Below are 12398 nucleotides of genomic sequence, written 5' to 3'. Positions count from 1 at the left end.
TCAGAATTTTACTGAAATCTGTAACTTTGGATAGCTCTCTGTTGACTTCCTGGGCTTTAATTTTTTGTTTTTGAGTTTTTGTTTTTATCTGTAAGATGATATGTGTTGGTTTAGATGAACAATACCTGCTTTAGCTCCACTAAAAGAAAAAAATTTTTTTACCTAGAAAGTGGAAATTAGAATATAAATAAGATGCAAACTAAATTTTCTAGCTAGATTTTGCTGGTCTGAACAAATTTTGTATGCCTTTTAATAAATTTTATTGTTTAATCTTCCAGAATCTGTGCTTAGAAAAAACTATGGCAGATTAATTCTTTTGAATTAATAGGGAAGATTATCTTTAAAGATAGAATATGAATTTCATGTTAGTTTTGCTTTTAAATAAACATCATTTGTTCTTATTGATAAAAACTTTTCTCAGTATGTTTCCCTAGAAAGCATGTTGAAAATATTACTGCTTAAGTTTGTGAAATTTACTAAAGCTGGGTCATTAACTGATATTTTTGTATTTGCATTTAGGTTTTGATGACTTTCTTTTTTGTATTTGTAAAGTGAAAAGTATGATCCTGTTTTTTCTTACAGTGATCCATACGTGAAACTTTCACTGTACGTGGCGGATGAGAATAGAGAACTTGCTTTGGTGCAGACAAAAACAATTAAAAAGGTAAGTGTCCAGCCTTAATTAAACTCCATTTAAGTCATAATTTAATGTGATTAAATTATGTGTTTGAGCTCATGTAGAAGTTTATATTTTAATTTTAAGATGGCAATATTTTTAATTTAAGCACCTATCAGAATTAAATCTAAAAATTCAACAGAGACCAAACTTTTCAGTGTTAACCTAAGATAATGGGTTTTGGCTTTTAGTTAAATGACTGTAAAAACAGTATTAAAGCAAACATTACTACAAGTAGCAGGGTTTTTTCCCTCCAAAGAATAAAGCAAAGCAAGGATTTGTTCTTGATGGCTTGTTAGCTTATGAAAACAAATTTAAAGTAATTTGAAGTACATTTAATGAGATGGAATGGCTTGTGGAATTGGTAGGCACAAAAGGAATGGTTTAACTTAAAACAAGTATGACTGAAGGAAGTAAGGTACTTAGCTACATGAAAACAAATTTTAAAAATTAGTATTAAAACTATATAATTTATGTGTGTATATGTTTCACTTTTCCAAATTTTATATACACGACTTCAATTAAAGATTTCTTTCCCTAATTATATCTTAATTCATCTATCCCCATGTTTATATACATCTATAAAATATATTAAACTGATTACTCCCTATTTGGGGCATTTATTCAAGGTGCGTGTTTTCTATCAAAAGTACCACCTGTGCTTCAGTACTATTTATGGATTACTGTTATTTTTCCCTCCCCAACTTTAGGGGGTAAACAGTCTAACACTGTGATAAGCAGTTTCTGGAGAGCAGGATGGCTTTAAAAAAAATGATACCTCCCCTGCTATTGTGCAGACTTCTGGGGTCTGTGGCCAGGGCGTTTTGTGTAAGGAATAACCCAGTGTGTCTTCCACCTGGCATTCTGACCGCGGCTAAAAATCAGTTTTGCAAACGGGAGCCGGTGTTTTGGTTAGGGGGAGGATTCCTGCGAAGGACGGAGGCCATTGTTCCCTGTTGGGCGCTGTCACTGGTGCAGTTTCCAGTGGGGCGGGAGGCCCGCCTGGCAGGCAGGGCCGCCGGGGACCTGGTTGCCCGCCGGACGCGGAGGGAGCAGAGAACCAAAGCCACCGGAGCCGGCGATCCGGGAGACGGAAATGGTTTTCCTTCCCGAGGGGAGGTCCTCCTCCCTCCTCTCCACGGGAGAGGGTGTCGCCCAGTAGCTGGGGCTGCTCGGGCTGCCTCGCTCGGCAGCCAGACTCCCGGTTAGTATTTCTGTGCTGCGCTCGGGTTTAAGAACTGTTTTCCTCCTCCTCTCCTTGTGGCCGGGTACCTGGTCCTTCATGTGTTTTGTGGTCTCACGTGGCTGTGTCCTTCCCTCACCTGTCGTTTGCCTCTCCCCCTCCGCATTTCTAGGAAGCCGGTCCCCGGGTCCCCGGGAGGGCTGCAGCCCGGGGCAGGCCTGAGCCTGCGCCCCCCTCCCCGGTCCTCCCGCTCCCTCTCACTCATTACCATCCCCGGCTCCATTCATGCCTGGAAGTATGAAACCCCTTTATTTAGTGTTGAATTCACTGTGGAGTTATGGGTGGGGAAAGCGATGACTTTTTTTTTTTTAAATGCCAGTTCGATGTTGTACAAATTCTGTGTTTATTTTACAGTGCTTTGTGTTATTTTGCTGCTCTTCGCTGTAGTATGTTAGAGGAAATAATTGATAAAGGCAAATACCATTCTAACTTAAAAATGTCTATAGTCATTGGTGAGTCATTGTGATTTTTCAGTCTCAGATTTTTACATGTAATTTTTCAGTGATGTGTTTTGAGTATTATGTGTGTCCAGATGCACAAACATGTGTATATGTATTCTTTTCACAGTGTGTTTTGTCTTAGCTTCAAAGGATGTTTGACAGTTCACCTTTTGTCCAAGCTGAGGACAAAAGTATCCTTTCCATGTCCCTGTGAGATACATATTTAAATAGACTGATATGGAGATGGATGGATGGATGGATGGAGCGAGCAAAGGACTGAAGGATAGGTGGATGAATATTTTTAAACCTGATTATTTTGGGGAAAAAATAATTCACTTTTGGTTTAGAACCAGCAGTGTTTTTTTTTTCCTTCACTTTATATAATCTGATCATTAGTATTCTTTATAAAATATTCTTTAGATTTCAGTATTTAAATAGTGAACACTTTCACCCTCTGCCACCTGCCTCATTGCTCTCCAAAACAGATTTGTAGCAGGTTGAAGGAAGTAAACAAAGTTCACTTCCTTCTTGATGGAATAATCACGTCAACGTTTATTTCTTGAAGGATGTCTTTATATTTTTATGATGATGGCTCTTTGTAGGTCCCTGGTATTATTCCTTCTGGTTGATAGCATGGAATTTATGGTTTCTTTTTGATGAATCATCTGTTTTATAAATACATCCCCTCCCCATCTAGTTTGGTTTATAGAATAGTCTCAAGTAATTGACTAAATGCTTCTTATATTGCCATTTTGAAAATCTTTTATCTATTTTGTTAATGATAAAAAAAATTTAAGCAAATATGTGGGTTGCATTGTACTAGTAACTGTTAATGTTTCAAAAGACTGCAAAAGAAATTACAAGATGATTTCTCTTCCAGACGCTGAACCCAAAATGGAATGAAGAATTTTATTTTAGAGTAAGTTTTTCTTTTTCTTTCTTTTCTTTTCCCTTCTTTCTTTCTTTTCTTTTCTTTTTTTTTTTGGTAATAGTTGTTATTGGTAGTTAGATTGTATTGCAATCCATTATATTGAGTGAAAGTTGTTAAATTTTTATTATGAAATTACTTACAATATGAGAAACGGGTAGCTTCCTAATGTGTCCCAAACTTTCAAAGACAAAAATCTGGACTTGTTTCATTTGGGGACATTCGAGTGAAACAAAAAGTTATCCAAAGACCATCTTTTAGATCTTCTATTCATATTTTTCTTTTGAAAAATAAGGTAAAATGTAATTAAAACAATGACTTAATTATTTCTATGAGACATGAGCCCAACAGAGCCAACATGATTAAAAAGAAGCAAAAAATTACCAGTCATGTTCCAGTTAGGAAAGAAAACTTCTACAGTTAAAATATTCAGTGTGAGTGTATGTGTGTATTATAAATCTACTTCTGGAATTTAAATATCACCAAATTAGGTAAAATTTCCTTAGGCTTTTATATTTAATATCTAGAAGAGCTATATGTAGAAATGACTGAGTTCTATGGATTAATAGAGATCTGTTCAGTGAGTTTTTGTGGTTGTTCCTTTTTTTTTTTGTACTGAAATTTTGAAAATATTAAAGTGCTCAGCTATTTAATGGAAAAGATTTTTTTCTCTTCAAGTTGAGTTAATTTTAATTGTCTGAATAGCTGTGGTATTAAAAACTGCTTTACCTCCACACATGCTCCAGATGAGATCTTCTGATTAGTATAGATTCCCAAAGGACAAGGTTACCATTACAACCATTATAATTGGTCCTGATTTCTTCCTTTCAATCACAATAGTAGTTTATTTTATGTGCTCCAAACTTAAGACACTGTATACAACATCTGTTTTCTGTTACGTTCAGAGCTAAATTATGGCATTGGTATTTTAATACTTGGTGAGATCCTGTGTGTAGCCTTTACCAGATGTATTTTAAATTACTCTCTGAAGGACTGAAAAAGTGATGGTGCAGATAGGTGCTATTGGGCCCTTCGTTAACTCAGATACAAGTTTCCACTGGGGATACTCCAGATGACTTAAACATCTTTCCATTTCACACCTTGGCCACATTTATGTAAACTGTAGTACATCCAAGATTTTTTCCAACTTACCTTAGCTCTAAACATATATAAACTCTATTTTGTTTTTTGGCATTTTTAAAAACCGTTTTTGTTGTATTCATTGCACATTTCTTTACTGAGCGTCTACTGTGTGCCAGCATGTGCCAGGACCTGTGGGTAGTCAGCAGCACACCCCTTCACTGAGCTTACCGACAGACACTACCCCTCTTCCACCTGCTTGCTCCATCACTGGGCTGAGAGCAAGCCGAGAGGTTGGAAGCACAAGTCGTGTTCTCTGTTTGGTCAAAGGTTATGTCACTTAATTCTGCATGGTGAAGCAGCTGACACTTTGTAGCAGTAGACATGGGTCCCACATCTGACTCTACCACTTGCAGCCTTTCTGCCCCTGGAGTGCCTGAGGACTGGCACTCCCCGCGGGCTCCTTTCTCACTAGGAGACAGCCATCCTCACTTGTTAGGGCTGTTTCCAGGATTTACGGGCCACGATAGAAATGAGAATGCTTCCTACCACGTCTCACACATGGTTGCTACTTAACTAAGTGATCCTTGAGTCTGAATGATGATTCCTGTTACTTTGGTGAGGTTTGGGTAAAGAGACAGAAAAGAAGCAAAAATCATCAAAAGCCCAGTAGCTCTGACGTTGACCCCACAGTTGCTGGAAGTGCCACCATCTTTGATTTTTTTGTCTCTCTAATGGTTCAGAGCTTGGTCTCTGAAGAAGGGCAGGCCAGACCGGTGGGCATCCTGGTTGCCCTGCATCCTAGCTGTGGGCTTTGGGCAAGTCACTTCATCATCCTGGTCTCAGCTCCTCCTTTGTAAATTGAAGTGACAGTTACACATCATAGGGTTGCTTTGAGACTAAATGAGATCACATGTTTTTGATGTTTAATGAGGAGATAATGGCCTAAAAAGTATTCACAGAATGGTAAATAGCTGCTTTCCCTATTTTTATTATTATTTTTATTATTATTATTATTATTATTATTATTATTATTATTATTATTATTATTATTATTATTATTATTTTATCATTGCTGTTATTAGGCCTAAGAAATTTCCTCAGGCGTAGACCTTTGTGAGGATATAGCCTTGGTCTGCAGGCATGAGGATGCCTTTTAGGGGAGATTTAGGAACTTTTAAGAACTATTTAGAATTATCATTTCTTGTGTTAGAAAGGCAGCTTGAAACAAGCATTTCCTTCTTCTGGTATTCCTAAGTATTAAGTGTAGAAATCAAGTATTAGAAAATTTGATTTAGTAGATACAGGATTTCCAGAAGAGCAAGTGGTTTATATTACACAGTTCATTTGGGCACATTATAAAGTATTTTATTCTTTCAGTCTCTTATTTCATTCTTTGAATTATTTCTGCCCATTTAAAAAATACTATTTTCGTCCTTTATAGGTAAACCCATCTAATCACAGACTCTTGTTTGAAGTATTTGATGAAAACAGATTGGTAAGTGGGTCCTGATTTTTAATTTTTGCTTCATTTTTTTTAAAAACAAACTTTTTAGAGAAGCATCTTTTAAAAAATCTGTATTTATGTTGTATTTCTGACAGTATAAATGTCTTTCAAAATAACATTTTTTGTCCCATTACTAGTTTAATGTTCATAATTCAAACAAATATTTTTGTATGGGTAGGACAAAATTTCTTGTATATGCATATGTTTTTCATCATAGTTAATATTGTGAAAGTCACACCAGTGAGACATCAAACCGTACATGCTTCTGCTCTTCTGTTGGGGATAGAAAATGGTAGGCAAATCTGAGGGGCCGTTACTCATGTAAATGAACCTTTCAGGGTTTTTCTGTATGAGCCAGACTGTAAGACTGTGACATGTTCAATAGTGAATCTCTTGGGGAAAATAAAAATCTAATTAACAGTATATAGCAAAAAGTGAATCTATATTTAGCAGGTAAATTAAGCTGTATTTAAAAAGTGGTATTTTCTCAAGGGAAATTGGTAGAAAATACCTTCGAAGAATCAGAAATATGCCTGAGGCATAAAACTGGTACGTTCTAACATTTTCTGTAGATTGATAGTTATGTGTATACATATATACATATATATGTACATACATACATGTAACTGACATAACTTAGATTTCATTTTAGAAATGGAATTTCAGAAACAAAATTCAGAATGCTTGCTTAAAGCATGTTGCCAGATTTAACTCCCTGGAATGTATACAGTAAGTATCCATGAGCCAAATGTTCCAAGTATGAAAATGAATATTACTATGATATGTTTAAGCTTTTAAAGTACTCAGAAGTGGTATTACAACTCAGTGTAGTCAGTTGCACTCACAAATTTACTTTCCCTGAAACTTATGTACCGTTGTCCCTGAGTATCCATGGACTGATTTCAGGACCCCTGCAGATAACAAAATCCAAGGATGCTCAAGTCCCTTATATAAAATGAAATGATACTTGCTTATAACCTACACACATCCTCCTGTATACTTTAAATCATCTCTAGATTACTTATGATACCCAATACAATGTAAATGCTATGTAACTAGTTGTCTACATGAGGCAAATTTGAGTTTTGCTTTTTGGAACTTTCTGGAATTTTCTTTTCCCCAAATAATTTTGATTCACAGTTGGTTGAATCCATGAGTGCAGAATGCATGGATATGGAGGGTCCAACTGTGTATTATTTGCTCAAAAGAAATGTTTTCATGAACCCTTCTTTCTGCAGAATTCAACTGAAACTACAAGTTTTTGAATAGCTTGAGTTTAACACAATATTTGATCTGGAGGAGCATTACAGTACAACTCATTTAATTCCCTGTTCTTGTAAATGAAACAGCTGGGTTTTGAACCCTTATGTAATTACATACCTGCTGGTCTCCTAAGTCTCAGGCCAGTGTCAGTGAATAGCGAGGGCTTTAATTAACCCTTAGCATTGAACTTGGGAGTATATTTGATCTTGTGTGCCTGGTATTATTTTCCAAATTAGAAAGCCAACAGATGCTCGCCTACCATCCTGATACCTTTTCTATGAAAATACGTGGATTCTCAGTGGCTTTGTGTTGAACTCGACATTTTGTACCGTGGGTGATACTTAGTACTGAATAGCTAAATCACTTTAGCTCTGTGTATGAAGTTATTTTCTTGTTAAATCGAATGAAAAATTCTGCTTGAGGGTGCAGTTCGTAGCACTCCATCTTTCATCCAGCAAACACTGAACCAGGCAATGTTCAGCAGAGTAACAGTAAGTCCCTGGAGACACAGACGAAGCCACAGTCTATAACCTTTACTCCTTCACTTATTGAGTATAAAACGCTTCTTCAAGGTGAAGAAAGGGTCAGCTTTGAGGAAAAATTGCATCTTGTCAGATGTGTTTTAACTATTTTTCTTCTATTAAAGGAAATTCACTGTAAAAAATTATTTTTTGTTTCCCATTTCCATTGTCTAAAAGAATGACTTGCTGAGATGACCTTGCTGTGGGCCCTCAACTGTACTTCCAAGCCAAAAAGGGCTTTGAATGCAGAGCTCTAAGAAATCCCTTGTGAATACAAACTTTATCTGAAAAACTGTTTTATGTACCTAGCTTTGCCCCAGGCCATCTGCAGTGTTGTTACTGTGCAGTGAATGCTGCTGGTAGTGGTTTTTTCTTTGTTGGCTGTTAATCCAGCTAAGACAATAGGTGACTTTAGCAGTACTTGGCAGTTTTAGCATGACACAAACCGGCTCCCATTTCCCTCAGAGATCATTTTTGGCATTTAAAACACATGCCTTTAGAAAACAGCTTCGGATATATGTAAACATAGGGTTAATTCTCCACACCCTGCTGACAAAGTCATACTTTGCGGATTTTAAAATAAATTTTTTGTCACTCTTTGTAGCTTGGTATTATTCCCTTCCCCTTATTTTTTTACTCCCTCCTAAATAAACCTCCTTGTTAAATAACTGATGTTTCTGGATCATGAAAAAGAGTAAGCTTAAAACACACAGAGTATCTCCAAGTTAGCTACAAATCCGATGACAGCTTTTTGAACGTGGACTTTCACTTTTATTACTTAGGTCCTCTTTGGCCCTCCACAAAAATAGCAGGATTCTATGTTTGTATCCCAACTGGGGTGATATTGCTGACTTCTTGCTGGATAACGGTCAGCTCCGGGCAGCCTTTTTTCTGCTGGTATTTAAGTTAACTCATTTCAAAAACCACGTGCACACCCTTCTTCAGTTTTCCTTCTCTTTTTTCGGGGAGCGGGTATTGTTTTTTTTTTTTTTTCTCCTATCTGACAGATGGGAGAGAATGTTTTCTCCAGCTGGGTTCCTTTCCTCTGCTACTACCATGTCTGAGAATCATATTATGTGTGAGATTGCCGCTGCCCCGCCCCCACCCCCATCTTTTAGGTGAAAAAGTACCAGGAGGCAGACCACTGACTGGCAGTAAGTTCTGTCCCCTACCACTTATCTATTTTGTAACTTGGAGATCATGGTCTAATTATTTAGCACTGGAGGGACACTCATTCTGTGGGGTGTGTAATTGTATTTATAGTACGTTTTATTAGTTTGCATTCCATCATGGCAGTGCGGTGATATCATAAATAACAGAGGAACGTAACATCCGATTGCTCGTGAAAGGGTTTTTCCTGCAGCCAGGCATTTTCACTTGTCACTGGTTCAGTGGGAAAGGTGGTGGAATGCTGTATGTGCTCCGGTGTTCGATGCCAGATCTCTGGCTCGCACTGGTTTGAGAGAGCCCCGGCGCCCTGCTTAGTTCGGGAAGAACTGTCCTGTGAGCGCGATGCGGTTAGATTTATAGCAGCATGGCTCGGAGTGTGTTTGCTGCCTTAGTCAGCTGTGAGAGCTCCCTGCTGGGGCCACTCCTGTCTGATGGAAAAGCAGCAGCTGGGAAGGTGCTGTTTCAGGCTCTTGCTGTTTAAAAAAAAAAAAATGAGAGCGAGAGGGGGGAAAACTCCACTAAGTCCACAAGCTGGCATTGGAGGGGGAGACGGCGGTCATGTGGTTCTGGCCATCCTACCCTCTGTCACAGTGTGGATGAGAGCTTTTTGCTCTTATCCAATCATGCCTGGAATGCCGCTTGCCACTTGGGTTATTTCTGCTATCTGTCGCTCTTGGTGCCGCAGTGCTAACGGTTTGGCAGATGGGACACTTTTTCTTGGAGTTTGTGTCTTTGATTTTTGACTTCTGGCAGCGTCGGGCTTGTTGTTGCCGCTCGCCCTCTCCCTCCCAGGCCCTCTGGGCACCATGGCCCATCGGCTTCGGTTTCATTTTGGCTCTAGTCGCAGCAACACAGCCCCCGAATCAGAGATCCTAGACCAGGAGAGAGAAGACGATTTTTTCATGGCATTCCACACGCTCCCGCGGAGGAGCGGCCCTCACCCCTTCACCCCGAACGGAGCGGAGGATGGCGGAGGCGGCCTGCAGGGAGGCGTGGGCGCGCTCAAGCGCAGCACGTCCATGTTCATCCCACAGCTCCTGAGCCCCGTCGACGCCCGTCCCACCCGGAGCTCGTCCGTGCAGATCTCGCTGCAGCGCAAAGCGGCCGACGGGGCCCCTGAAGGGTGCGGGCCGCCTGAGGGCCTGGACGGCGACGCCGGCTCGGCGTCTCGGGGCGGCTGCTCGGAGCCCGAGAGCCCGGACAGCTCCCCTCCCAGGGCGTCCAGGGCCCCGGGCCCGCAGGTCAATGGCACCTGCGGCCGCCGAGCACCGGGCCCGGCGGCCCCCGACGGCCGCGAGGAGGCCGAGCCGTCGGCCGCCCGGGGGCCGGAAGGCAGCGGCGGCGGCGGCGGCGGGCTCCGCATCCAGCACCGCGCCTCCAGCGCCGACATGCGCCAGGTGAGGCTGACGCCCTTCGGGGCTGATGGCCAGAGCAGCCCATCGGCGCCGGAGCCCAGGCGCTGGTCCCTGCAGCACGTTCCAGATGCTTCTGGAAGTTCCGGGAAGCGGTGCTTTGTCTTCCAGTTGCAGCAGCCGCAACCTGGTGCGCCGGGGCTGGGCGGGGACTTCAACTTCGGGTTCACTGGCACCAAGGGGGACAGGTTGGTGAGGTATCCCCGCATCCGGCTAGAGAGGAGCACCTCGTACCCCACGCAGCCCCGAGCCGAACGCGGGAGCCCAACAGAAGAGCGCAGTCACCCGGGCCACCCGGAGACGCCGCCTCGGGGCCGCAGGGTGGCTCCCGAAATCCACAGGACCAACTCCGTGGAAAGGTCGCCGCAGGGTCAGGGCTGCACGTTTAAGATCAGGCAAGATCAAAATGCAGGGCAACAGCATTTCAGGATTCTTGTGACTCGGGGGCCAGAGGAAGCTCCCCAGAGCCCCGAGGAGGATAACGCCGCCAGCTCTGGTTCCACGGGAGCCGGGGCCCCGGTAAGTTAGCATGCATTTCCGTGTGCCGGCCGATCGGAAGGGACCGATTCAAGCCCAGCAAGCTTATTCTGCAGCATAATTAAAGTAAACTCCATCCTTCTCCCTTCTGGGAGTTTCCCTGCCTGGGGCCAGGGTAACTTAACATTTGGCCGAGTTCTGGGACCCTGATTTGTGGTCCAGCCTTTGGTAGAGATCCATGAAACGAGTTAGCATTTCAGAAAATACCATTTCCTCAGGTCCTCACAGTCAGATAACTCTGCTTTGAAAATCCAGACAACCCTTTCTCAGTTTTTCCTTCCTCCTGAATAAAATAATTTTTAAACTTTATTACTTAAGTTGATCTGGCAGTGCCCCAATGCATTGACGTCGGAGATGCATTTAAAAGCTGTCTGCAGATACAGCCGGTGACAACACTTTGCTTTAAAAAATAATCAGTTCTGATACAAGGGAGAGAATCTCGCCTCAAACTTGTCTAGTCTCTTAATAATTGTGTGAAAAGTTGAGCCAATTTTTTCTAATGTCCTTTTAGCTCTGGAGGGCCATCCCTGGTTATATAATGTATTGTCTTAGTTTCTTCATCCCATTAAGTAATACTGAACAAGGGTCTTCACACTTGTGGGACAGGAAGAGATGTGTTTTTGGAGCAGATTGGCTTATGGGCCAAGGCGAGGCAAAACTGATTGGGGACTTGTTAATGGTCAGATTGCCCAGCCCTGCAATTTAACACTGCCCACTTGAGCGTCTAAGCTGGGCTGCTGTATATAGCATAGTAAGTGCCCTGTCTCCAGCTGTGGAAACAGACGCCCTGCAACAGATTCTGGCCTTTCTTGCTTTGTGTTCTTGCTCTCTCCCTTTCGGTGAAATGGAGCACAGAAAGACAGCTGCTCATCCCCACCGGGAAATGATGACTCTGCAGCTTGTATAGTTCGTTGGGGGATGAAAAGTTTCATCAGTTCGCTTTCTTTAATAATAATAATCACTAGCCATTGAGTGGTGGGTTGTTGTTGTTGTTGTTGTTGTTGTTTTTAAGGGAAAACTCCTTGTATTTTGAACTGGAAGTTTTCTACCCCTGAATTTCGTGATTGCTGGTTTGAGGCTATGACTCTGAAATATCTAGGAGACTTTTGGTCTGGGTTTCAGTTGTGAATTGTGACTTTTCAAAGTGAATGGCTCAGTATGACTGTGGAATTGTATCATCTTTTATTGCTGTGTGTTGAGAGGTATTTTGGACGGTTTGAGTAAACTTTACCACTGCTCCATCATTGGTTTTCACCATTTTAGAGGTATAATCAGATGCTAAAGGCAAATATTACATTATTCTTGGTGTTATATAACTGTTTCTTTTTCTTTTCCCTTCCATAAATCCTTTTCATTATTCCTAGGCCCTTTCCTTAGGAAATACCTGAGTGCTTTTTCTTAGTCTGAACTGATACCGTTTTTATAAAATGGTACAAATTTCAATAAAATTTTGATAATAACTTGTGACTTTCAACCCACGAAAGTTCCATCACAAGTGTAGGCTTCAAGGAGCAGTACAATTCCACGCTGAATTTGGACCACTTGCCACATGAAGATTGACAAAATGCATTTCCTAAAGCTTTGATAACTTCAGATACTGTATTCAGTTACAGCATCAGAA

General features: G+C 41.2%; 1 protein-coding gene across 5 annotated transcripts in view; it reads left to right on the top strand.

Annotated features, from left to right (window-relative positions):
• NEDD4L (NEDD4 like E3 ubiquitin protein ligase) overlaps window positions 1-12398 on the top strand; it is a 298551-nt gene that overhangs the window by 161333 nt on the left and 124820 nt on the right. For all 5 annotated transcript variants that reach the window (XM_072952149.1, XM_072952148.1, XM_072952145.1 and 2 more), the window contains 3 exons: window positions 583-664; window positions 3240-3278; window positions 5812-5865. In XM_072952149.1, coding sequence (XP_072808250.1) covers window positions 583-664; window positions 3240-3278; window positions 5812-5865 — 175 coding nt within the window. The remainder of the gene's footprint in view (window positions 1-582; window positions 665-3239; window positions 3279-5811; window positions 5866-12398) is intronic.

This window comes from Vicugna pacos, chromosome 30, assembly GCF_048564905.1.
Source record: "Vicugna pacos chromosome 30, VicPac4, whole genome shotgun sequence".
Taxonomy (NCBI): Eukaryota; Metazoa; Chordata; class Mammalia; order Artiodactyla; family Camelidae; genus Vicugna; species Vicugna pacos.
This window is presented reverse-complemented; position numbering and strand designations above follow the sequence as displayed.